The sequence below is a fragment of the Cervus elaphus genome, chromosome 24 (assembly GCF_910594005.1).
Source record: "Cervus elaphus chromosome 24, mCerEla1.1, whole genome shotgun sequence".
Classification (NCBI taxonomy): domain Eukaryota; kingdom Metazoa; phylum Chordata; class Mammalia; order Artiodactyla; family Cervidae; genus Cervus; species Cervus elaphus.
In genome coordinates, this window is record NC_057838.1 from 61,156,929 (window position 1) to 61,181,204 (window position 24,276).

Here is a 24,276-nt window from a genome sequence, read left to right on the forward strand (position 1 = left end):
GACTCTGCTTTGGGGACCACGAGAGGGGCATGGGGTGGGCTTATGGGGGCTGAAGCCCCTCCATGCCATTGGTTCAGGGAGACTCTGCCCAGGGTCCCCCAACCCCACCCCGGGCCACAGAGGCACACCTCTCTGAGCTGTGGCTGCTGGTCTCAGGCCACAGAGGGGCTGCCAACCTGACCAGGACAGGGGGACTGGCCAAGGGCCTGCAGTCCTGTCCTTTGCCATCAGGTCCCACCAGGCCCGAGGGCTCTGAGGTTATGGTGCCCCACCTGTGGTCCTTGGGACAGACTAATAGAGCGGGGCCTTTTCCCTGCCCCTCAGCAGAGCCCCCAGCCCCACATGTCTCTGTGGGGGGCTGGGAGTTGAGGGGTCTAGCCCGGACCTCGTGGAATTCACAAAGCCCCCCAGGCCTCCCAGCCCATCCTTGCAGGTGCTAGGAGGTAGGCTGGTGAGGGCACTGAGGCCAGAATGAGCTCATGAGCAAGTAAAGCGAAGAAGAGACAAGCAAGAGGCAGGAAGAAGGTGCAGCAGGGGGCAGGGATGGTGATGGGAAGGTGTACACAGGCCTGCTTCCAGTTCCACTCTGCACACACATGGCTTCCTGCACACACACACGGGGCTCACACAATGCTCGGCACGCGTCACAGCCAACACACGGAACCCACTGTTCACAGCCTGGGCACACACACACGGAGTCTGAGTGGTCCCACCTTTCAGCACTCCCTGCCACAGACACACCAGCTCAAGTGACCACTTACTCTGTCACTCACCGGCAGCCCCTGCCCCCCTGCCCGCCCCTGCCCAGCCCCGGCCCCCTCCAGCCCCGGCCCCCAGTGGCCCCCAGCCCAGGCTTGTCCCAGGTCAAGTCTAGGAGACACACAGTTCTGTGCCTCCCACCCCGGGCATGGGGGTGTGCAGGACACCTGGGTTATTTAACCCACGACCCAGGGGAGGCCTGGGGCACGGGGCCCTGAGAGCTACGTCAGGCTGAACCCATGTGCCATGCTCCCGCACTGGGTGCTGAGTACGGTGTGGGCCAGAGAGTGCCCTACACGTGCCCACGCGTGTGTTGGTGTGTGCTCACACATGCCTACACACGTGTTCTGAGGGTGGATGAATGGCGTCCCTGGGGCTCCTGTCTTCCCCAGCTGGTGACTTCATGGTTTCCTGTCACACTGAGGCTGACCCGAGTCCAGCTGGGAATGCCTTCAGAGCCCAAGGGCACTGCGGGGGAAGGGGGGGGAGGGGGCACACAGGCAGACGGAAGACCCTGCGGAGGCTGGCCTGGGGTGCGGGTTCCTGGCTGGAAGGCCAGGCCCGGGGTGAGTTCGGTTCTGAGGCAGGACTGCCTGGCAAGGGCCTGGAGGGATGAGGCCCACCTGGCGTGGGGCTGTGGGCGTCGGGTAGAGGGCACCATCGGTGGCTCTGCTGCCTCGGCCTCTGACCACCTGCATCTGGGTCCAGGGCGTGGCCTGAGAAGATGAGGAACACGGGTTAGAGCCAGGGGTGGCAGGGGCTGGGGGAGCGGGCTTGGGCTGCCAGCCTCTCACACCACATGTGCCAGGGACACACAGGCGCACCTGGGCCCCCCCGGCTCACACGTGCACCACCATGAGGACACGTCCGCACAGCTGGGCCACACCTGCACACACCCATGCCCCTTCGGTCCAGTCGCTCTCACACACACTCTAGAGGTCACACCAGCTCACACGCACGCCCACATGGAAATGGAGGCGGGTAGAAGCAGGCAGGCGGGCGGGCAGAGCTGAGGAAGGGGTAGCTCTCCCCCAGGCCGTGCGGCAGAAGCTGACCCAGGCGTCCAGCCTCCTCACGCTGAGGCGCCCGCCAGGCCCTCTGGCTTGGCTGCAGGGGCACCGTCTATAGGCAAAGCCAAGAGACCTGCTGCCAGGGAGGGAGTGAGCGCTTACTACACGCCAGGTACAGTGCTACGCGCTCTGAGAGCATCAGCTCACTGCCTCCTCCCCACACCGACCTGTTAGAAAGGCAGTGATGAGCCCTGTTTTCATGTGAGAAAACGGAGGCTCTGAGAGGTGGAAGAAGTCACTCACCCATGGTCACAGGGCCAGGAGGTGGCAGGGCTGGGGCTCAGGCCCGTGCTCCCGTCAGGACCCTTGAAGGCAGCTCCCAGTGGGGGCAGCACCGGGCCCGGGTCGGGGGCTTACCTGGGCGCGGCGGCCGCGGTTTACGTAGGTGCACATGGGGTTGTAGGCGCCGGTGCCACACACGTACAGGTGTGTTCGGTTCCAGGGCTGGATGAGCCTGACGAAGTTCCCGCACTCACCCTGGGGCAGGAGGGAAAGCCAAGGAGGTGCCCAGATGCCTGCCTGGCCCCATGCCTTCCTGGGGTCCCGGTGTGCCCGGCCCTCCCCATTCCGCCCCACCCGTGGATCCAATCACACTCACGTTGCCATCCTTGCCCGAGAGCACACACTCTTCAATGCGCTGTGGGGAGGCTGCCCAGTGGATCTGCCAGAGATGGGGGTCAGAGGGCCTGCCGGCCGGGGTCCCCTACCCTGGGGCCCGCGTCCCCCCTCGTCCCCCCGCCCCACATCTGGCCTGGCCCTTACAATGAGGGGCTCACGGTTGATGTCATGCAGGTCCAGGGACAGCACGTAGTCCTTGCTGCCCACATACATGCGGTCGTGGTCCTCGTCCTTGAACAGGATTCGGTAGTCGGTTGTGTTGAGAAGGAAGTTGAAGAAGTGGGCCGTGCCTGTGGCCTTAAGCTCTGTGGGCGGATGGCAGGGCAGCAGTGAGGGCGCCTGGAGACCAGCCAGCCATTCCCTCTTCGACAGAGGCGGTAGCCCCACCCCAGGGTCATCTTAAACCCTCCGCTTCCCTTGCAGGGCCTACGTGGTAACCTCTTGAGTCCCTGACATTCTCGGAGGAGAAAGTGGGGCAATGGGTGGGCAAGCCAGGGAAGGGGCCACACCCAAAGCTGGGGCACTGATTCATCGGCAGCCCAGCCAGTCTCCAGGTCCCAATGAAAGGGCAGTGGGCACAGGCCAGGGCGCGTGATGACATCAAAGACTCTGCTCAGGTGGGGGTTAATGCTCCCACGCTCAGGGTGGGGCCAGCTTCCCACAGGAGCCTAAAAGGGTTAATGAGCAGGGGGTAGGGGTGGGGGCAGGTGCATCAAGGGAAGCTCGAAGACGCTGTCACAGAGCCAGGGCGCCCTGTCCTCACCCCAGCTGCCAACAAGGAAGGGGGCAAAGTGGGCACACACAAGGTCCCCACCTTATCGGAAGCAGGTTAGCCAGGACACAGAAAAGCCTTGCTGGAAGCAAACTGCCCAACAGACCTTGGGCTTCCCCCAGACCCCATGGGGTTGCTGATGGTGGAACCCTCAGGCCATTTCCTGGAACCAGCCAGGAAGTCCTTCCCAGAAAAGAGGCCCGCCCTCTGGGGCTGCAGCACCCCCAGGGGCTAGAAGCAGCATCCATCTGAGTCCTCAGTTTCCCTTCCATGTGGCCCTCGGACCCACAGGTTGCTGGGGGAAAGCTTCCTTTCTGAGGATGAAACACAGGAGGGAACTTCTCTAGTGATAGGCCAACGACAGACAGAGGACTCCAGGAAAATTGGGAACCTTCCTCCTCTGGGAGAGGGAGTTCCGAGAGGTCCCCGCAGCAGGCCCCTCCTCCACCCACCCCCCAGCTATTTTCAGCTCCACCAGAGAGGAGCGATTGTAACCAGGGTGATGGATATTCACCAGCACGGGAGGCTCGAGACGGTGGCACACAGAACAAACGGTATGTATGTATGCACCCGGCCCCCAGGTATACACACATGAACACATGCACCCGGCCCAGGTATACACAAATGTACATATGGGTCCTATGCCACATGAGGCACCCACCAAGGGAGATCAAACATGTGCAATCTCCCTGCCCCACAGCTGGTGACCCATTTCACAGGTGGGGCAATTGAGGGAGAGGACCTGGAGAGAGGGGAATAGCTGGGATCTGAGGTCCTCAAGGTGGAACCAGCAGGGGGCTCCCTCCCATTAGTCCAGGCTGCCTTCTACTGGGGCAGTTGTCTCCAACTGGCCTGGCTGACCCTGGCCCCCGCCGATGTGCACCCGGGAGCTGAGAAGGGGGCTGGAGAGGCTGAGCCGGAGAGCAGCTCCAAGCAGGAACCCTGGGATGCACCGAGATGGGCGTGTGAGGTGGGCCGGGAGCCAGGGGACTCCCACAGCAGACCCGGAGGCCACGTCCAAGGCCGTGCCCCGCCCAGCCCTGACTACGGCAACAAGAGAATACAGGTGATGACCTTGGCCCACCGCTGGGACGCAGGGACGCCAAGGGATCAAAGGGCCGATCCCTGCCTGGCTTCAGCCTCGTCGGCGGTGCCTCTGAAGTCCTGGGCAGGGCAGCCTGGGCACCTGTCCTGCACCTGTTGTTGGGCCACTCGGAGTCCCCCGCCTGGCCACCCGGCCATCGTGACAACAGGAAAGTAAACACTCCCCCACCCCCAGGGCCAGGAAGTGGCCAGAAAGGAAGTGGGGCTGCCAGCAGAGCCCCCCCAGGCTGGGACAGCCCGCCAGGGGTTATTTATACCCTGGCTGGGGGCATGGCCTTGATGGTGCCCTTACCCATCCTGCTGGGCTAGGGGGCATTTGGGGGGCAATGGGGGAAGGGAGGTGAGGCTCAAGTGGGCACCTTCAGACACAGGGATCTAAGGTGGGGGGGAACTTCAAATATCTAGCCCCAGGGATGCAACCGGCTATAATCCCTACATCCCTGCCCAGCCCCATGGGCCCCTATAATCCAAATCCTCCCACTCTACAGTGCCAGGACTCCCCAAGTTTTCCAAATCCCCCTCTCAAGTTCAAAGCGCCGTGAGGAGAGAGGAGAGGGCCATTCAGCAGATGAGGAAACACACCTACAGGAGGAGCAGGAGGGCGGCCTTGACCTGACACTCTCCCTCACAACCCTGGGGATGGAGGGAGCCTCTCAGTCATCCCGTATCTATCACGGGCGAAGCCCTTGCTCCATCCAGTTTACAGAGGACAGGCACAGAGCAGGGAGGTGACACATCGGAGCGCGCAGAGCGTGGGATTCCCGCCCAGGTCCGCGGCCTTCTGGACTGAAGCAGGGGCCAGCCCCGGCAGAGCCCATCCTGGTGGTGGTGGTGGGGACTGCCCGCCGGGAGGGCCGGGGCCGGAAGGTGACTCGTCCTCCACTGACAGGGCACATGACTCAGGACCCTCGGGACCCCTCCCAGTGGCCACGGGATATGGCGTCAATGGCTCTGTTGTCACAGGATGTGATGTTTTGGTCACTGTGGAAACAGGCGGGTGTGGGGAACCCCCACAAGGCTGTGTAGGGTAGGGAAGGGGTGGGACAGGGGCCAGGAGTCTTTGACCCTGCCATGGGCTCCTGGCATGGGCTTCAGAAGCCCAGTTGGGGTCACCGAGTGCTCTTTCCTGCATGCCAGATCGTAGTAAAGAATTATAAGGGTCCCTGTGTCAGCTTTGCAGCCCCAGCTCCAAACAGGAAGACTGAGGCCTGGGGGAGAGTGGTGCTCACCTTAGGTCACCAGGCAAGGACTGAAACTGGTACCCTGTCCCCACCTCCCCTCTGCCACAGGGTGAAAGAACAGGGGCTCTTCACTCCTCCGAGAAGCCCAGCTGAAGGCAGGTGGTGGCTGAGTAGCCCTGGGCATCCTGCTCTGACATCTGCAGCATCAGCAGGCCTAGAGCCTAGGGCTGCCAACCCTCCAGTGAGGGGCAGGGATTTGGGCCCAGGGCACCTGTGGGGCCTGAGCAGGCATGGGTGTATGTGGGGGAGCTGACATGGACCCAGGCTGCTCATGTCCTCAGGCCAGTCCCCAGCTCTGATAGCGGGAGGATCACCCCCGCCCCCTACAACCCCAGGACAATACAGATGGAGGGGCTGGGGCACAACCAGCCCGACCCAAGGCTCTGTGGGTGCCAGGGATTCAAGTCTAGATGAGCTCTGATTTTGGGGAGGGAGGGAGGGTGGTGTGCCTTGGTGATGCTCCAGGGACGAGCTCCCCACCCCCAGGCCCTCTTGCATGCTGGGCACAGGTTGGGTGGAGCAACATCCGGGAAGGCTTTTCCCGTCATCGGGAAGGAAGAGCCTTTTCTGGCATCGGCCACCTCATTTCCGCAGCCGTTCCCAGCCTTGACAGTCTCCCATGGCCATTAGACACTTGGGGTCCTGGCCCAGAACGGCCTGGCAAAGGTCCAGGGGCAGAAACTTTCTCAGTGTACAGAAGCCTAATCCTGGGGGGTCTCTGTTTCCTCCTCTCTGGAAAGCACTTGATGCCTCACTTGAAAGGAGGAGGTGGGCGAGGACAGTGCTGAGGGGGCGTGTCTGCAGCCCTCACCCGCAGACCCCGAGTGGGCGGCCCCCGACCCCTGCTGCCCGTCTCTAGGACACCAGGCCTGTCACCAGTGAGGCAGGGGCTGCTGCAAGAGGGGGGTCTTGGAGCAGAGATGGGTACCCCGCCCCCTTGGTTACAGCCCTACAAAGCAGCAGGCCTTGACTGACAGTATCACCTCCGGGGCTGTGCATGGGTACTGCGAGCTGATGGACAGGTCCCAGCAGCCCAGCCCTGACCTCTGACTTCATGTGGGCTGGGGCAGCCCTAATTCCTAAGATGAAGAGAAATGAGGCGGAGGGTGAGGGGCAGGGGTGCACCAGGGTCTCTGTTAGGACTCTATCCTCCGGCCCTTCTGAGGAGGGAAACTGAGGTGGACAAGGAGATGGTAGCAGGAGCAGGAGGGGAAGGGTCCCTCCTGGACACCCTTGTGGGCGCTGGGGAGGGGTGGCCCCCAGCCCCTTCATCACTCCCCCAAGCTGTGAGGGGCCCCAGAGGAAGGCCCAGGGGCTGGGCTGGCCCCCTGGCTCCCGGCCTAATCCTCTTTTAATGAGCGGCCAGCCGGAAGGCCTCAGCCCCTGGCCACAGCCTTGCAAACCTGGAGCTCCAGCCAGGCCGAGCGGGGGGCAGGGCAGCCCTAAAGCCTTTGTAGGCACCTTTCTCCCTGCTCAGCACGCCACCTCCCACATACCTCAATGCCAGGCTCCCAGCATCTCCAGGGACACACCGGGGTGACATGTGCCTTGTGCTAACCCTCTTCTAGGCATGTACCATTTATTCAGGTCCAGGCCCCACATGGGGCTGAGCAGGGGAGGCTGTCACCTTTGATTCAGGGGCTGGGTCTCCCAGCCCCTTCCCTCCACCATCCCTAGGGTTGTTCTAGATGGGAACCCCTAGAAGCCAGACCCAAGAGTTTGCCTGGGGCTTAAGCTGTCTGCTCCCTGGGGGGTGGGGGGGCAGGCTCCAGGTTCCTCCGGCCCCAAGTCCATCAAACTCGGTCCTCTCCAATCCCGTCTCTGCATCCGGCTGTCCAGAGCGGAGACCCACAGGCCTCCCCAGGAGCCTCCAGACTCGCCCCTCTTCCCCTAGGCAGGTGAGCCAGGTCGGTGCCAACAAAACCAATTACAGCAGCTCTCACCCAATTAGCAGCTAATTATGGCCTCGTAGTCCATTCAACATAATTAACATGTAAATGACTCCGCGTGTTTATATTCAATAACGGCTCTGATTGAATTTAATTTAAAAGTCTGAACTGGGGACCCTGTTACCATATTTCACCACTTAGAGCTGCCACTTCCTGGGAATGTCAGCTTCTCTAGGGGAGAGGGACCCAAGGCCAGAGTGGACGGCGGAGCGGCAGGCACTGGGACAGTGGCCCAGCCCTGGAGAGGGTGGAGATGGTTGCAGTCCCTGGCTCCCTGACATGCCTATCCCAGCGATATGGGGAGGTGGTGAGATCAGACCTTGATGGGACCCTCAGGATAGGAAATCCTCTGGAACAAGGGGCCCCTTCTCAAGAGCTACTGTAAACATTGCAGCTGCTCAGTAAACACCAAGCTGGAGCAGCCCAGCTGGGCTAAACTCTGCTGCGGGCTCCCCTCCCATTCTGGGGGCAAAGGGCTGGAGGCTGGGGCCCGGCAGGCCCAGGCATGCTGTTCCCACGCCCGTTCCGCCCCAGCGCCCACCTGCCCCGCCCAGGAGAAGACAGGCTGGGGGCACAGCTCATCCCGACCCAGGAAAAACCAGGTGGGAAGCGGCAGCAAGGTCACTCTCTGGCACACACAGGACAGCAGAGGCTGGTCCCACGCCTCTCCCCGCAAAGGATGTCCAATGACTTTCAACCATTGTGTCCTAGCAGGTAGGGGGCCCTCCATCGAGGTGCCTCCAGCGAACCCTGCCCGCCTGCAGGGCCGCATGGTGCCTGACTGTTCTAGGTCTGGGCTGGTGGCTCCAGCGGCCAGGATATCCTGCCTGGACCTGAACGGTGTGCCTAGGAGGACACCTTTGGCATCCATGGGCCAGGCAAAGTTCAGAGCTCTAGCCCGGCCTGGAAAAGACACAGTGTCAAGGAGGCAGGCTTGAAGGAGCAGGGTAGCCCCCAAGCCTGGGGTGGGAGGAGAGGGCCTGAGCCAGGCAAGCAGCTCACACTGGAATGTGCCCCACGAAGCGGGAAAGGGGTGGGAAGAGGGGGCAGGTCCTGAGGGGAGGGTGGCACCCATCCCCTTCTCAGGTGGCTAGAGCAGATCGGAGCCTCCAGTCCTGCAGGCCTGGGGGCCCACCCCTCCTCCCACATTCCAGACCTGGCCCGGAAGCCCTTCACTCCTTCCTCCACCTCCTCCTCCCCTCTGTGACTGCAAAAGACAACAAACTCTCCATGGCTCATTTACTCTGATAAATCAACCAGACGGACAGGCCAGGATGGGACCAACAGGCTGGTGGATGTCAAGACCCTCCCTCTGCCCTGGGCCCCGCCCCCATCTCTGCCCTCCTCAGACTCCTGGAGTCCGGCCCTGCAGCCCCATTCACAACACCCACCCAGAGATTCCCAGGGAGTCCCAGACCGTCTTAGCTCCCTCCCCAGTATTCAGGTGGGGAAGCTGAGGCATCATCGCACAGACAGCTGTGTGCTCAGGGTCAGCCCTGGGGCATATGGTGAGGCTGTATCAGGAGTCCAGCAGGACTCAGCTGGTCACCAGTCCAGAAAGGCAGCGAGTACTCCACACAGGCCTGGTGCTGGGACTTGGAGAGTGCTGAGCAAAATGACAGCATGGGCAGCCTTGGGTAGAGGAGCCCAGAGTGCCACTCATTCCATCCCGGATGCCGCAGGAGCCCACGAGGCCCCCACATTCTAGCAGCTGCTCTGCAGTTATAGTGTAAGACGGACAGGAGCCACCCACGCGGGCTGACCAGCAGGTCCACACGGTGGACTCTGCTCCTGGAAGGAAATGAGGGCATCAGCACGGAGCCCTAAATGGGAAGAAACAAGGCTCTTGGCCGGGTGCAGAGACCTGAGAGGAAAGAGCATGTCCGGGTAGGAAGCCAAGCAGGGGTCATGGTGGTGACGAGGAGATGGAGGCAAGAGGGGACAGGGGGGCAGGAAGGAAGGAAGACTGGGGGAAGGGGGCGTGGAGCTAAGGCCTTAAGCCCCAAAGGCCTCCTGGTCCCTGGAGGGGGCTGTTACTGTGGGGCTGTCCCTGCCTTGCAGAGATGCGGCAGACCGGCAATACTTGCCGGCAGCCCCAGTGGGAACAGCACAAGTCAGCCTAGCTGGGCCTCCCCCCGGCCACAGGCCGGCCTCCTGGAACCTAGGCCAGCAGCCACCGCCCAGACCCCATTCTTTGCCGGGTCAGGATCAGTGATCAGGGTCTGGAGCCCAGTAGGCCTCCACCCTCTCCCTGGGGCTGCTCGGCAAGCTGGGGGGGCGGGGGCCTGCAGGCCTGCCAAACTCAGGCACCCACGTGAGCTGGGCTTTGGATTCAGATCGGAGCCTTCTGGCATCCAGGCCTCTGGCAAAGGCCCTCCTGCTATTTCTAAGAAAAATGCAGCAGGAATCTTCTCTGCTTCTCCAAAGCTCCAAGGGCTCTCTCTCTCTCTTGAGGCGGGGCTCAGATTCCCAGGACAGCGCCAGGTCAGGCCAAGCAAACATGCTCTCGGCCCAGTTGTGTAGATGCCCAAGTGAGCAGTCCAGGTCTGGTCCCCGCAAGCACAAGCTGTGGGAGCCAGAAGAGTGCTTGGGGTGGGTCACTACAGTTGATCATGGGCACCATGATCACGGGCACAAACCAGATTGTGGCGCCCATCTCCGGAGAGACCCCCCTCAGGGCATCCCCTCCCCAGATGCACTGTCATTTCCCCAGTATGTATGTGGTGCTTCTGCCATGAAAGAAAGAGCTTAAAAACCAGAGGGAGAAAATGCAAACTCTATATCCTACCACCGAGAGCGAGCCCCATCTCGCATCTTGCCCTTTCCCCAAGTGCTGCACCACACACACCGCCTCTGCTCCTGTTCTTCTAGAGATCTCCCTTCCCCTGCTGGGGATACAGCTTCCTCCAAAATGCCTGTCCAGATGCTCACGGCAGAAGTCCTCCTCCTCCTGACCCGACTCCACCCACAGGGCTCAGGGCGTCTTCTGCAGCCTTTTGCAGACACCGTCTGCTTCACCACAGGGTAGCAATCTACAGGGAAAGGTGAGGGAGTGCAGACTCCTTGGGCACCCCCAGGACTAGCCCTCACCTGTCTGCCAACCTCAGAGTAGCTCCTAGTTTCTGAGACTTCCTTTCACCAGCGCCACAACGGTGTACACAAAGTTAATACTCAAAACACAATGAGGTCAGCATCATTTTTATCCTCATTTTACAGATGAGGCAGCAGGACACAGAGGGACTTCACTGCGTAAGGTCTACCCATGGCCAGGATGCAAGCTGTGCAGCTTGAGACTTCCGGATGCTGCTTCCATGGGACCACTGCCATCCTCACCTTACATGGAGAAATCAGGGGTGGGAAAGCTTAGGCTACCCGTCTGAGATCACAGAGCTGAGAAGGTAGGATGGGGTCTGTCTGCCTTCCGGGCCAGCCCTCTCAACCAGCACAGCATCACCTCTGCATTCTACCAAATGTAAGTGCCCCACTCTGCCTGACCTGGGGGAGGAGCTGGAGGTCTCCCAGTTGTCAGGAGTCAAGTACCCACAGCTCTAGAGACATCCCTCTGGACCCCCCACCACCTCTGGAGGGGTCACGGGGTTGGAGGCACGCACACACAGGTGCAGACAGCCAGGAGCCCACTCTGAGGCTGCTGCCTCCCAAGCCACAGGGTGAAAGATGCCTTTATGGGCCAGGATGAGATTTTTATCTTGGTGGTTTCTCTTTAAATTCTTTACGATTACGAAGCAGCGGGGGCTGCCAAGGAACATGATTTACTCCTTGAGCATGCACCAGCTCCTCACTCCGTGCCAAGAGAATCTGGAGCCAGGGAGGGAGGGGCAGGCGTTGTGCCAGGCACCCAGAGACAAGGCCTGTGCTGCGGAGGCCCAGCCAGCGGCGGTCCCATCTGAAGCTTGGCGGGACCTGGAAGGACCACAGCTGAGGCCCTCGGCCCTGGCCTGGCTGACCCCAGCAGGGCTTCGGGCAGGTTCTCGGCAAGCACAAGGACCTGGCCCGCTCTCTCTGACGGTGATCCGTGGCCAGCTGAGGGGTGGCCAACTGGCCCCCCAGGACCTCCCAACTCCTCAAGTGGCCACTTTGAAGGTCCATCTCAGGAGAGGGAGTAGCTCCCATTTCCAGGAAAACTGAGGTCCCAGATGCAGGGATCTGGGCTCAAGTTCATGCTTTGGGTCTTCCTTCCTCCCTTGTCCAGCTCATCCTGGAATCTTAGCTCTCCCCAGTTTGTGATCGCCAAGTTTCACTGTAATTGTCAACGCCACCTACCCAGCTTTCTGATGCCACCCCTGGCCTCCAAGCTCCTTCTCACCCCTCCCTTTCAATCTCAAGCTCTAAGCCTGCTTGGCTGACCAGGGAGCCCCTAGGCGGCAAGGAAGGGTCCTTAAGTTCCCCAGGCCTGCCCCCACCCCTGCGCAGCCAAGGCAGCTAAGATGAGGCTTGCTAGAGGCACTTCCACTTCAGTCCTATACTCACTCTCCCTTGGGTGAAGTAAACGGACTGTGACCCTTCCTAACCTCCAATCTCCTCATTTCCTAATAAGGAGGCCTGGCGACTCTCGTTCGGCCACACACAAATGATGTAAGTGGTGGCACTGTTCTGGGCCATTACCTCCAAAGACTCAGAGTCTAGGCTGACGTAGGCTGGGGGCTGCTGACCAGCACCCACCTGTTCACCCGCCACCTATAGCATGTCCCTCCCACCGGGCAAGCCAGATACGCCCAGTCTGAGAAGGCTGAACCCCAGGGCTGCTCTGGACGTCGGAGCTCTTTCCTCTCCTGGACTCTGCTTTTCCTTCTCTGAAGGGAGACAGCTTCCCAGGGGACTCTGATCAGTGGAGGGGCTGGGGTGATGGAAAACTGGATTTATTGGAAAGGAGCAAACCCAGATGCTGTTTCTCCAGGGGGAGAGAGCACAGGAAGCCTGCCCAGTGTGAACCCAGCGCTTTCCATGGGAAGTAAACCTGGACAGGCTATGGGCGGCACTGCAGGGTCCTCGAGGCTTAGCCCAAGCTCATGGGAGAGGGCTGGGCCTGCCTCCCCAACCTGCCCCCCAGCCTCAGTCTTGGGACAGGCTCGGACATCAGGCGGAGCCACGTTCCATCTGAGTCTGGCTCCTGAGTGACCCGGGAAAGCCTCTGGGTCTGATTCCTCACAGAAAACCCAGGCAGCCCTCCTCCCTAGGCCTTGGTGGGACTCCTGTTGGTTATCATCATGGGTACCTACTGTTACTCTATTATTTTCATCTTTCCTGACCTCCCCTGGCAAGGTGACCTTCCATCCCATCTCCCGACTCCTGCCTCAGTTTCTCAGTAGCCCGGCTAACTCATGTCATCACAAGACCCCTTTCCCTCTCCAAATACCTCTTGACCTCAAGTCCTGTCCAAAGCCAGCCCAGGCAGGAGCTGTATCTTGTGGGGGTGGCTTCCTGGGAAAAAGTAAACATTCCCTACGCTGAACAAAGGAGCTGGCAGGGCCTTCACACCTCCCTCTGCAGTGGGAGGTGGTACCCCAGGGCTTGGACGGTCTCAGGGTGGGGGAAGGAGGGTATTTTTTCCTCCCAGACCTGACCAGTGACTCTGGGGTTAAGAGGACTCCAGGCCCAGGCAAGGATGGATGGAAGAAAGAAGGTCCTGCTGGCCAGGTCACTAGTTCTAAGCATCCATGAGCACTCAAAGAATGCTTCTCCTGCTCCTGAAAACCTCCCCACTTGACCCTCATTTCCGCATGACCTTGGCTGTGCTGCTGATGGACCAGGACAGGAGATGGGCCATAGGAGTCCTCCTGCTCCAACTGGGCCCCTTCTCCTTACACCCTCTCCAGGCTTTCAGTCCGGCTGGGGCACCCAGGCTGATGGGCAGGCAGCAAGCCCAAGCCTGGCCCAGTTCCTGCCTTTGTTTCTTTATCTTCCCTGGGCAGCGTGGCCCCCACCCCCCCAAACCCTCACACCAGCACCTCTGGTTTATTAGAGGGTCTGGGCTGACTGGGCTGGAACTAGCGCCTCCCAACTGCCCAAGGAGGGGAGGGGATGTGCCTAGGCCAAATTCCTGAGGCCTGGTAGGCCAGTTGCTTTCATCCATCCACAGATGGAGAAGCTGAGGCATGGAGCCACCACGACCATCAAGGCTCCTAACAGCAGCCCCCTCTGTGCCCCTTGGGTATATGCAGCAGGAGGCAGTCCCCCTAGCCTTAGACACAGCCAGGCCAGGACCCCCAGGCTCCGTAGATGTCGGTCTCCATTCTCACTCCACAAACGCTCAGTGAGGGCCTACCCCTCACCGAGGGCTGCACCATAGTCATGTCCTGGCTGAGACCATCCAACATGACGGGGGAGAAAGGGGCCTGGGGCCTGGTGCACAGTAAGTGCTGGGCTCCCAGGAAGCCTGGGCCAACTGGGTGTCCACTATCTTTTCAGCCACTTTGTCTGGGAGCGCCCCACCCTGTTCACTGCACAGGTCCTGGCTCATGGCAGGGACTCAAGTATCTACTAAACTAAGTGGCATCCACGCATAAAAGTAGGACAGGAGCTCAAGTGGGAGACGGAAAGGTCATTCAGGACAGAGAACCTGCGCGTGCGGAGGCACAGAGGCCCAGGGATGGGGTGGCCCCAGGCAGCCTCCAGCCCCGCCCCAGGCGGCCACAGCAGTCAGCGCCGCAGGCTGGCTGCCAGTGAGCTGGGCTTTTAGTCGGTGCGGGTGTCGGCTTCAGAGCTAATTGAGAGGGAATCGACCTGCCGATGTGAGCGTCAGGCGTCGGCAAGACCAGGACAGCAGGACACCAGGGTTCTATTTCTGGCCTTGCCTCTGCCTCTTGCCTGACCTTGGCCCTACCCTCGCCTGAGCCTCAGTTTCTCTCTCTGGAAAACAGGAACAAAATCTTTTGTCCCTTTGCCCCTGCAAGTCCAAGAAGGTTTAAAAGGAGCGTCTAGAGACCCTCCCTCTGTCTTGTTCCTCCTACTTCCTCTCATGGGTCTCCAAGATGATGACAAATACCCAGAGTGGATGTCTGGGCTCCAGGATTCCAGGGGTCTGGAAAACCAAGTCATCCTCCCAGCCCCTGTTGGTGGGGGTGCTCTATTCTCCCTGCCAGCACCCTTGGTTGGGAAGGGGGTGAGACGGGGATGTGATCCCTTCAATATTTATTAATATGCTCTGAGAACTTCCACCAGGGAATGGTAGCAGTATCAGCAGAATAAATATCTCACCTTCCCAGGCCTAGGAAAGGGGTTGTTTTTGACAACCCAAAGCGATCAACTCTTTTGCTCGTTTCTCAGGCCCTGCGCAGGACTCCTCCCAGGAGCACTCTCAGAAATTCACACCCCACTCCCCCCCTCAAGTTGCAGGAGTGATATGGGAGCCAAGAGAGGGGTTCTTCTAGGGGACATGGGAACATGGTGAGGAGGGGCTGGGCCTCATCAAGGCTGAGGAAGGAAAGGCTGGCCCAACTTCTCACCCTAGTAAGTGTACCTGGAAATCTGGTCAGCCAGGGCTGAGTTGGCCCCACCCAGGACAGGCAGCTGAATAAAGTCACTCTGGGTCAGAGGAGGGCCAAGGCTGAAAACTCAGCAGTGACCCCAGGTCCCCCAGGCGTAGTCGCTGTCTCTTTCCTCAGGCCGAGGGTAGACTCTTTAGATCGCGTCTTTGAGTTAGCGGCTAGTGAGTGAGCCACTGGTATGTCTGAGGATGTGGGCCACATGCATTCACCTGCCTAGCTGGTTAGCTGCAAAGGTGATGGAGCTGGACCAGCGTCTCACTCTGCACACCCCAACTCATCATTAAAACCTTCCACTGTGTGTGTGCGTGCTGAGTGGCTTCAGTCGTGTCCGACTCTTTGAGACCCTATGGACTGTAGCCCACCATGCTCCTTGGTCCATGGGATTCTTCAGGCAAGAAAACTGGAGCGGGTTGCCATGCCCTCCTCCAGGGGATCTTCCCAACCCAGGGATCAAACTCACACCTCCTGCGGTTCCTGCATTGCAGGCAGATTGTTTATGGCTGAGCCACCAGGGAAGCCCAAAAACCTTCCGGTGATTTCAGGCAAAATGCTCGCTGGGGATCTCAGGCCTGTCACAACAGCACGTGTTCTCCCTGAACTCACCAGGGGCCCTAGACTCCTCCAGTCACAGCACAAGAGCCCCCTCCCCAATTCCTAGGAGCCCCTCCCACCTGGAGACCCCTAGGATGGTTCCTCAAGCACCCACACCCTCTGGGAGCAGGTCCTGCTCCTCTAGCTTTTGGAGGCCTCAGTGTCTGTCCGATTGTCTGATCAGGCAAGGGCAGGACCAGAGGCAGGGGAGGGCTTCTGCAAGCACAAGCCTGAAAGATGTGACACCTCTGTCTCCCCCAGTTATCACATGGACAGACACCCTGCAGACTCGAGCCCAGAGACCATACGTTCTGGCTCTAGAAGCAGCCCAGACTCAGGACCCTTCTCTAAATGTCTAAGTAGTCCAGTCTCTAGGTTTTCCCAGCAAGTCACTACCTCCCCCACCCCCTACAACACACCCAGTGTGAGCCGTGTGGCTGTACAATTTGTTCTTTCTTGCTCTGAACTCTCCTCTCTCTCCTGTGCAACAGGACAAAATGCTCTGGACAGAGGGGGATGCCGGGGAACTGCAAGGGAGCCTCTTACCTTTATATGAGAGCCGGACCCGGGGCGTGGCTGGGAGGTAGTCCTGGCTGGGGGTGGCTGGCCAGGCCCCAGTGAGCAGTGAAGCCCAGAGGAGGAGACCAGCGACAGGCATTGTGGAAGGGGCCTAGGGCCCAGGGGTCAGGCAGCCGTCTATACACCTGGGAGGAGGAACAAGATGGAAACACATGAGGCAGAGCAAGGTTTCCTGTCCGACCAACGTTTTCTTTTTTTTTTTTCGACCAACGTTTTCTTGTGTAATTCTGCCAAAGGTACCTCAGTTTCCCTATCTGAACAACTAGGGTGATGGGTACCTCTGTGCTCACACCCTCAGCCTGGGGCCATGAATACCGTAACATGAAAATCTCATATACTTTCCTGTCCCTAACAATGGGTCTGAAGACCAAGCAACTGGGTGCTGCCTAGGGTCAACAGGGCTGACAGGGGCCAGTGGACACTCAAACCCTTCCCCAACCACAGCTTCCAGACTTCCGTTCACAGGGCTCAGCTCAAGGAGGTGATCTTACATCCTTCACCAGTTTCCATGCACCTACCCCCCGACCAAATGGGCTGTTCCTTCCTCTCCCACTTCAGGGAATGGGGGAAGAGATGGGTCCAGTCCTGCAGGCTCCAGCCAAATCTCTCCTCTCAGTAAAGGGAAACCTGAACCTGATGATTAGAGTTGGGAGCAGGAGAGAGCGGAGGATGCGTGAGAAACACATAGATGGCCTAGAGAGAGAGACAGCAGCCAGGAAAGGCAAAGAACAGCAGGGTCTACTTCTACTGAAATCACAGCAGGAGGGATCCGGGTCAGACATACAGAAGGACTTCCTGCCAGCGACATTTCCAGCTCTGCCTACAGAGACCAAAGAAGGGGAGCAAGGGTGGCCAGCAGGCCAGGGGCAGGGTCTGAGCCAGCCTCAGTGTCCCCAGCAGAGCTCTGATACAGACCCCCAACAGGCCCGAGTTTCCACACAATGTTTTTCAAATATTGTCTCCCCAGGCAGGCTGGCTGTTGGGTAAACGCAGCCCAGCACCAGTTGTCAGAACATATTGCTCCCTCCCGGCGAAAATCAGCGCCAACTTCCCAGCAACCCCCCACCCAGATGCACTGTGGGTGGGGGCAACAATGACAATGTGAGCCCCACCCCCCAGAACTGCCAGGTCTATTTTCCTTCTCCCATGGGAGACAGGGACCCTAGGTCCATTTCTAGGACCCTGGGGTGGGGAGGGGAGGGTGAGGGGGTATTGTGATCTGCTAATCCCCTGCCCTGGCTGGCATCCACCGAGGCAAGGCTCCACATCAGACTGTCCAGTCCCACTCGACAGACCCCGATGTCCTCCAGGGACCCCCCTCCCCTGAGCCCTGGCCTCTCCTGCCAATCAAACCACTGGTGACTCCTCGGACAGGAAGTGCAGCTTCAAGCAGCCTGACCCATTCCCCATGCGGTGCTCTCCATGGGCACACCCTCTCCGGGGTGCCTGCGGTACCTCTCAGGTTCCATCAAGACCTCCCATCACAGATGCTAGGGAGGCTGGCTGAGGGAGGGGAGAATCAGAACCAGCCCCGCCCCCTGTCCGCTGGGGCACAAAGCGGGAGCTGACTGAAAGGCAGGCCCTGATGGGGGTGTGTGTGTGTGTGTGATGGGGGGCGTGTGTGTGTGTGTGGGGGGGGGGTGGTGTGTGCAGCTACCAGCACTCTCGGGTGCACCTGGGAGGCCCCCTCCAACAGTTGTGGAGATACACACATCCAAACTTACATGCCTGCACTAGTCCTTACAGGCATATATATATATGTTTGTTCAAGAACTCGACCTGCTAGTGGGGTGGGGCTCGAGGAAGTGGGGAGATGCTGTTCTAGCTCTCTCGGGGAGGGCTGGATGCAGGCTGAGTCCCTTGGAGAGCTTTGATCCTAGGTATCAAGGGGCTGGGGTGACTCGCCTCCCCTCCTCCCTGTGACCTCATTTCTCCTACATCCATTTTCATGGTGACAAGGTCAGGGTCACCAAGGACAGTGTCGGAGTCCCCCCAAGGAGTTCAGAAACCTGGAGGGCTCTGCTCCACTGGGCCCCTACAGGGACCTCCCACAATGCTTTGGCCTTTTAAAGGGGTGAATGGCGGATGTTCAAAACTGTTGGGGCCACGGACCCAAGTCTAGGCCCCCTCTTTGGCAGCTTGGGAGATGGAGGAGAGGAGGAGAAGGAAGGAGGAGGAGGAAGAGGAGGACAGAGATAGGGATGGGGAAGGCATTTCCATAGTTGCTTCTCCTCTGCCAGCCCCTGGATGCATTCCACTCAGCCCCAGTCCCAGAGCAGCCCCCAGTTGGGTCCAGCCCAGGTGGGTGGACAGAGAAGGAATAGCCACCGCCACCTGGGAGCCCACCAGGAGGAGAGCAGAGAAGGAAGGAAAGAAGGCTGGCGGGAGGGAGCAAGGGAGGGAGGCAGGCGGGAGGGAGGAGGAGAGAGGGAGGAGAGAGGGAGGGACGGAGGAGAGACGTTCGAACAAAGAACCGAGGAGCTGGGGCTGGCAAGGGGTACAGGGAAGGGGCGGCCAGACGAAGGGGTCTGGAGGCACCTGGGGGCGGAGCAGGGGGCTAGGAGGTCAAATTGTCCAGCCTGATCCAGACTTCTTGGGATTGGAGGAGGGGGGGCGGGTAGGGGGGTGGACAGCCTGCCTCGGGGAAGGAAGGTTGGCTGCTGCGAGCTGAGAACTGGATGGAAAGGCTGCGGGGGGGACATGATGGAAAAATTGTTAACAGCACCCCACCCCCCATCTAGCTCCTCCGACACCCCCCTCCAGCAGGCCACAGCTCCTTCCTGACTCCTTGGCCCCCCCCTCCCCCAACACCCTATGGACCAGGAAGCAGAGACACCCCAGCACAGCTGGTGTTGAAAACCCCTCTTTCGTGGTCAGAGTTTCCCAGTCAAGGTCACCTGGGCTTGGCTCCATCTTCCCCCTCAAGGTGTGCCTAGAGCAGCAGGGGGCTGAGGCTGGATTCCCTCCTCTCCCCAACCCCCGCACTTCCGGGCCTGGCTCCTTCAGAACTGAGGGGCAGCAGCGGGGGAAGGCATGCCCAGTGCCCTCACCTTCCAGGACACCTTACCCCAAGGGTCCGGGCACACTCCCTGTGCAGCCTGGGAAAAGGCTCCATCTCCATCCAACCCCCTGGACTGGCATGAGCCTACCAACCTCTGGGTGCAGTTTCTCTATCTCTGCAATTAGAACAGGGGTTTCTGGGAGACAATCTGGATGAATTGAGGAGGACAAGAACCCCGAATCTCCAGAGCCGACACATTAACGCTTCAGATTCACACCCCACCTCCCCCAGGTGTTCATGGGCTGGTGTTCCTAACACAGTTATCTCAAGAATCAGAAGTTATTTATCCAGGCAGGCCTGCAGTCCTAGCTCCAGCTGAGCCCTCCTGGGCCACCTTGATACTCTCTGGTCCCACCTGTTCTAGGCAAATCCACCAAGCTCCTACTGTCCCCTGCCCACTCCACCACTTGGGCACCAGCCTGGCCAGATTTGGGGGACTTGACTGCAGGCTCTCCCAGCTAGCTCACTACCCACATACAGCAGGGCCCCTAATCCAAGCAAAACGGCCTGCTGGAAGGCAGACACGGACCAGCAGCTGGGGGTCAGGGGGCTGGCACAGGGCTGAGAAAAGCCTTGGGGCTGGCTGTCCTGCCCAGGCTGATCTTGGAGACCCTCCACGAGGGGGTTGCCAGGGTAGCGCTTCCCTTCCAGCGGACGATCCCCAGATTCCGACACTGAGGCAGGGCAGGGGTACCTACTAAGGAAGAGAGCTAGCTGCCTGAGGCGTTAGTGGGAGAGCTCGGCTAGGGGATGGGGCATCAGGCCTCCAGTTACAGCAACAAGGAGGCGTATGGAAGCACCCACCCACCCAGAACCTTTCGGAGAAAAAGTTGCTTTGCACACTGGTGACCCCGCAGGCCACATCCTTCACACATCTCCACGTCGCTTCGATGTTGAGGGTCCGGGCAGCCCGGACAGGTACAGCGCCCACTCTAGTCCTGTAGTCTTCGCGTCCGCGTTAAGCCCCCTGCCTCTCCGAGCCCCTCGCCCCAGACACTTCCGCAGAGTTGCAGTGCCGCGGGTCCCAGAGGGATCGCGGGGTGGCCCGGCCGCCTGCCCGCTCCCTCCCGGTTCCCGCCGCACTCACCTCTTCCACGGCGGCGGGGCCTGGGCTCCCGAGTGGCGGCGGCGGCGGCGGCAGCAGAGCGGCTCCCGGTTGGGCCGGTCCGCGCTAGCGGCCCCCCGGGGCCATGGCCCTGCCCGCGCCCTCTCGCCGCTGTGCCTGAGCCGAGGTCGCGCCGCGGCCCCGGCTTAACGAGGTCTGCTGGCTTCGGGCGCGTCAGCAGTCGAGGCCCCGGACCCCATCCCGGGCCATGGAAAGGCTCAGGGGCGCTCGGGGCCGCCTCCCCCCGGGTGGGCTGCGGGCGCCCCCTGGCCGGCGCGCCGAGGGCGCATTCCCCGGCGCGGGGCGCGGGCGACAGCGCGCGCTCGGCTTCGGGGCGCTGCGCTCGGCTTGGCCCACAGGCACTGTGCTCGCCTGGTCTCTGGACTGGGGCCGGGCGGCCGCGCTGGGTTGCGCTCGGGGCTCACCGGGCCGCGGCCGTTCGCTCGCTGGCTCGCTCGCTCTGGTCTCGCGGCCGCCGGCGGGACGGGGCGCTCCGAGCCGCGCGGGGAGCGCCGGCAATTGGCCGCCCGTGGGCGACATTTGCATAGCGCGGCCCCGCCCCGCCCGCCCCGCCCGGCCCCACCCCCAGGGCGGGACCCGCCCGGCCGCCGTCCCGCCCCCGCTCCACCTGTCCGCGGGGTGGGCTCGGTGCTCCCAGGCAGTGGGGCAGCCCGCGCCCGGTAAGGCTAACCTGCACCCCGCGCCCCCGCCCTGGCTTCGCGGGCGGCGCCCCCGCCCCGCCCCGGCTTTGTCTCTCCGTGGATACACCGCGCACACCGCGCCTGGTGTTTACCCGGGCACTCAACTCCCTGGCGGGAAGGGCAGGCGCGCCAGAGAGCAAGAGGCTGCGCTCACCTGCGCACCCCCTGCCGTGTCCGTCCTTCCCACTCGCTGCCCGCCACGCCTGGCCTCGCGTGAGCCCCGCAGCTCAGGACCCAGGACTGCCCGGGCCGCTCAGCAGGTGGCAGTGCAGCCCCTGGGACGGCTGACACTGCTGGACCTGTCCTCCGCCTCCAGCCCAGGCCAGGTCAGCCTTACAGCTCCATCCAACAGCTCTAGGGCTCCCTGCAAGCTCCCCAGCAGCCAGCCCTATGTCAAGCCAGTGGCCCCACGGACCCACCCCTTATATTTCCACATCCCAGAGAAGCCAGATAGGGGTTCCTGAAAGGGACATTTGCTTTCAAATGGATTCCTGATGACCTGAGGGCTCTGCAACTGAGCTGCGGTCCACCTTGACCCCAGGAAGGGACCTTCCACCCAACCTCATGCAATGGCCAAGGCCATGGCCTCATCAGCCAGGACCACAGTCTCAGCCCTGCCCCATGCACTTTGCCAAGGTCCCAGTGGGCATGGGCCTCTTTATCCTATCCCTCTTCCCTCTTCTCCTATTCCCTCCCCTTTCTCCTCTTCTCTTTTCTGTTCTTTCTTTTCCCCTCCGTTTCCCCCTCTTTGTGTGTGTTTAGTCCTGTCCCACTCTTTGTGACCCCATAGACTGTAGCCCATAGCCCACCAGGTTCCTCTGTCCATGAGATTCTCCAGGCAAGAATACTGGAGTAGGTTGCCTTTCCCTTCTCCAGGGGATCTTCCTGACCCAGGGATAGAACCCAGGTCTCCCGCATTGCAGGCAGATCCTTCACCATCTGAGCCACCAGGGAAGCTGTTTTCCCCTCCTTCCTCTCCCCCTATTTTTCCTTGTCTGCTTCCTCCTCACTCTCTTTGCCTTTCTCTCTTCCTCCTCTGCCTTCTCTTCCTGGCTAACCCCCCACCCAAGACATCTCTCACTCTGACCTATTGGCTGGTTGACTGTGAATGTAGGTGGCTAGGGACGTTAGGGATCCTGCTGAGAGTCTCCTGATTCGGACTTAGACTTGGAGTGCTGGCTCACATGCTCCAAGCGGAGACTGGCCACTGGATGTGAGCAAATACCAGCCTGCAGATGCAGTGGCTGCAGTGACAGCACCTGTGTATCTCTTGCCGTCATGCCTCATTTAAAAACACTGTGTCAATCATTCCTCCTCATTTCCCCCTTCTCTGTACGAGGGTCACCCTCGAGGTCACTGCCACTACACCACCATTACCACTGCAGCCTACGCCACCATCACGGCTGAGCGTTTCCAAAGCCATCACTTCCACCACCCTCCCCGAGCTCTCTGGTCACCTCTGTCACCACTACCAGCATGATCATTATCCTGGTCATTAAAGCAGAACTGTGGGGACTGGGCAAAAATGACTCCAGGATACTGGGTTGGGAAGGAAAGAGACTCAGCTGATTTATCCATGGAGCACCTCTCCAACACACACACAGGCCTTTCAGTACATGGAGGCCTTTGGTGGCAGTGGGGTGGAGGAAGGGGACAGCGGAAGAGAAGAGAGTTAGAGCTGGGCTTGGCTACATATAGTGGAATGATGCCAGTTCTCTTGTAATCACTGTGAGAAGGTTGAATAATCAATAGAAATCAAAACAAATATAGTTGCAGCAGTGAATCCACACTGCACCCTTGTCCTGTAGTATGTCAGGCTGGGATGAGCACTTTGTATCACTATATATGTTATTTTATATATAATATGTATTATTGGGAGGAACATCGTAGCCTGTGGTGATTTTGTCTCCAATTTCAGGGGTCAAAGACCCCTTGAAACCAGCCTGATGCCCGACCAGGAGGCCCTGCATGCCATTCACAATCCCACTGAGAAGCAAGTCCTGCTGTCCCCATTGTACAGCTGAGGAAGAGGAGACCGGGAGAAGTGGAGTGAGGCCTGTAACCACCAGCTGTGGTGTGGGAAAGGCGGCATTTTCTGGAGCTATGGGAAGGCACCAGGAGGGAAGGGCCAGGCCACGGGGCCCACATGGAGCCAGGGGCCTGCAGACCAGAGCTGGGGGCGGCGGTGGGGGGGGCTGGCAATGAGTGCGAGAGCCACACGTGGCACTTAGGGAGTTCAATAAATCTTTATTGAATGAATAAGAGGGCAAATCCCTGTAACACCAGATCCAAGAGGGAACATGAGCCAAGAGGCCAGGAGCCAACTCCCTGTCTGCTACCCAGCTCCTCTGGACTGGCTGCCCCCACCCAACACTCTCACCACCACCGTGAGTCCTTCTTTCTGTCTCAGTGCCACTCAGCTGTGCCAGCTCCACCTGAGAGCCACCCAGGATGCCCCCTGGGGCCACCTGAACAGAGGCCAGGCCAGGCTGACCCCTGCCTGACCTCTGTCCCTCCTTCCTCAGACCCCAGGCATGTTCAGTCCCCATGGCCCACTCTAGGGCTGGTCTGGACATGCAAGGTGGTATGAAGTTCAGAGATGGTTAAGCCAGGTCTGGTTCCCCACCTTGACCGAGCCTCTGGGGTTCCCATCCTGGAGCAGCGCCCTCTCCCTTCCTACATGAGGACAGGCCCTTGGGGTGACATCCTGGCTCTTCAGCCTTGGGCTCGGCTTCCCAGAGCTCCTGAGGTCCCACAGAGCCTGATAGTGAGGGCTACAATTGGGAAAGAATTGGCCCCCTTTGTCCCAGTCGCCACCCACGGGGATAGTGCTGGTAACAGGCAGGAGAGCTTTGAAGGTCTCCCCCCAGACACCCCCAGCCTTCAGCCTGGCCCAGACTTTGTTTCTGGCAGTGCTCATGCCTGTTTAGTTTCCTTCTTGCTCTTCCAGGCTGTGCTGTCGGGGGCTGAAGTGCAGCCCTGGGCCTCCTGCTGCCTGTCTAACCTCTGCACTATTTGCCTCTATCTGGCCTCCACTGTGGGTAAACTTGAGAGAAAACCTGCCCTCTTGGTCTCTGCATCTGGAAGGCTGGACAAGGCAGGGGGACCGGCCATACCCCCTCCACGAAGGTGGCCCACTAAACCAGCACTCTCTCCTCTGGCTGGGTCTCCGGGGAACCTGTTTCCCGGGCCTAGCCGGCTGAGCAAGCTTTGGCCCGCCC

General features: G+C 60.3%; 1 protein-coding gene across 4 annotated transcripts in view; it reads right to left on the reverse strand.

The window, feature by feature from the left end:
* SEMA3F (semaphorin 3F) overlaps positions 1 to 24,276 on the reverse strand; it is a 47,015-nt gene that overhangs the window by 7,836 nt on the left and 14,903 nt on the right. Inside the window, exons 1-6 of one of the 4 annotated variants that reach the window (XM_043886283.1) lie at positions 20,337 to 20,802; positions 16,156 to 16,313; positions 2,592 to 2,752; positions 2,428 to 2,490; positions 2,187 to 2,306; positions 1,383 to 1,475 (exon numbers count right to left, since the gene is read on the reverse strand). In XM_043886283.1, the coding sequence (XP_043742218.1) occupies positions 1,383 to 1,475; positions 2,187 to 2,306; positions 2,428 to 2,490; positions 2,592 to 2,752; positions 16,156 to 16,267 (549 nt within the window). In that variant the 5' untranslated portion in view covers positions 16,268 to 16,313; positions 20,337 to 20,802. Of the gene's footprint in view, positions 1 to 1,382; positions 1,476 to 2,186; positions 2,307 to 2,427; positions 2,491 to 2,591; positions 2,753 to 16,155; positions 16,314 to 16,706; positions 17,469 to 20,336; positions 20,803 to 24,276 lie in introns of those variants that run through there. The other 3 variants (XM_043886286.1, XM_043886284.1, XM_043886287.1) reach the window with 3 other exon arrangements.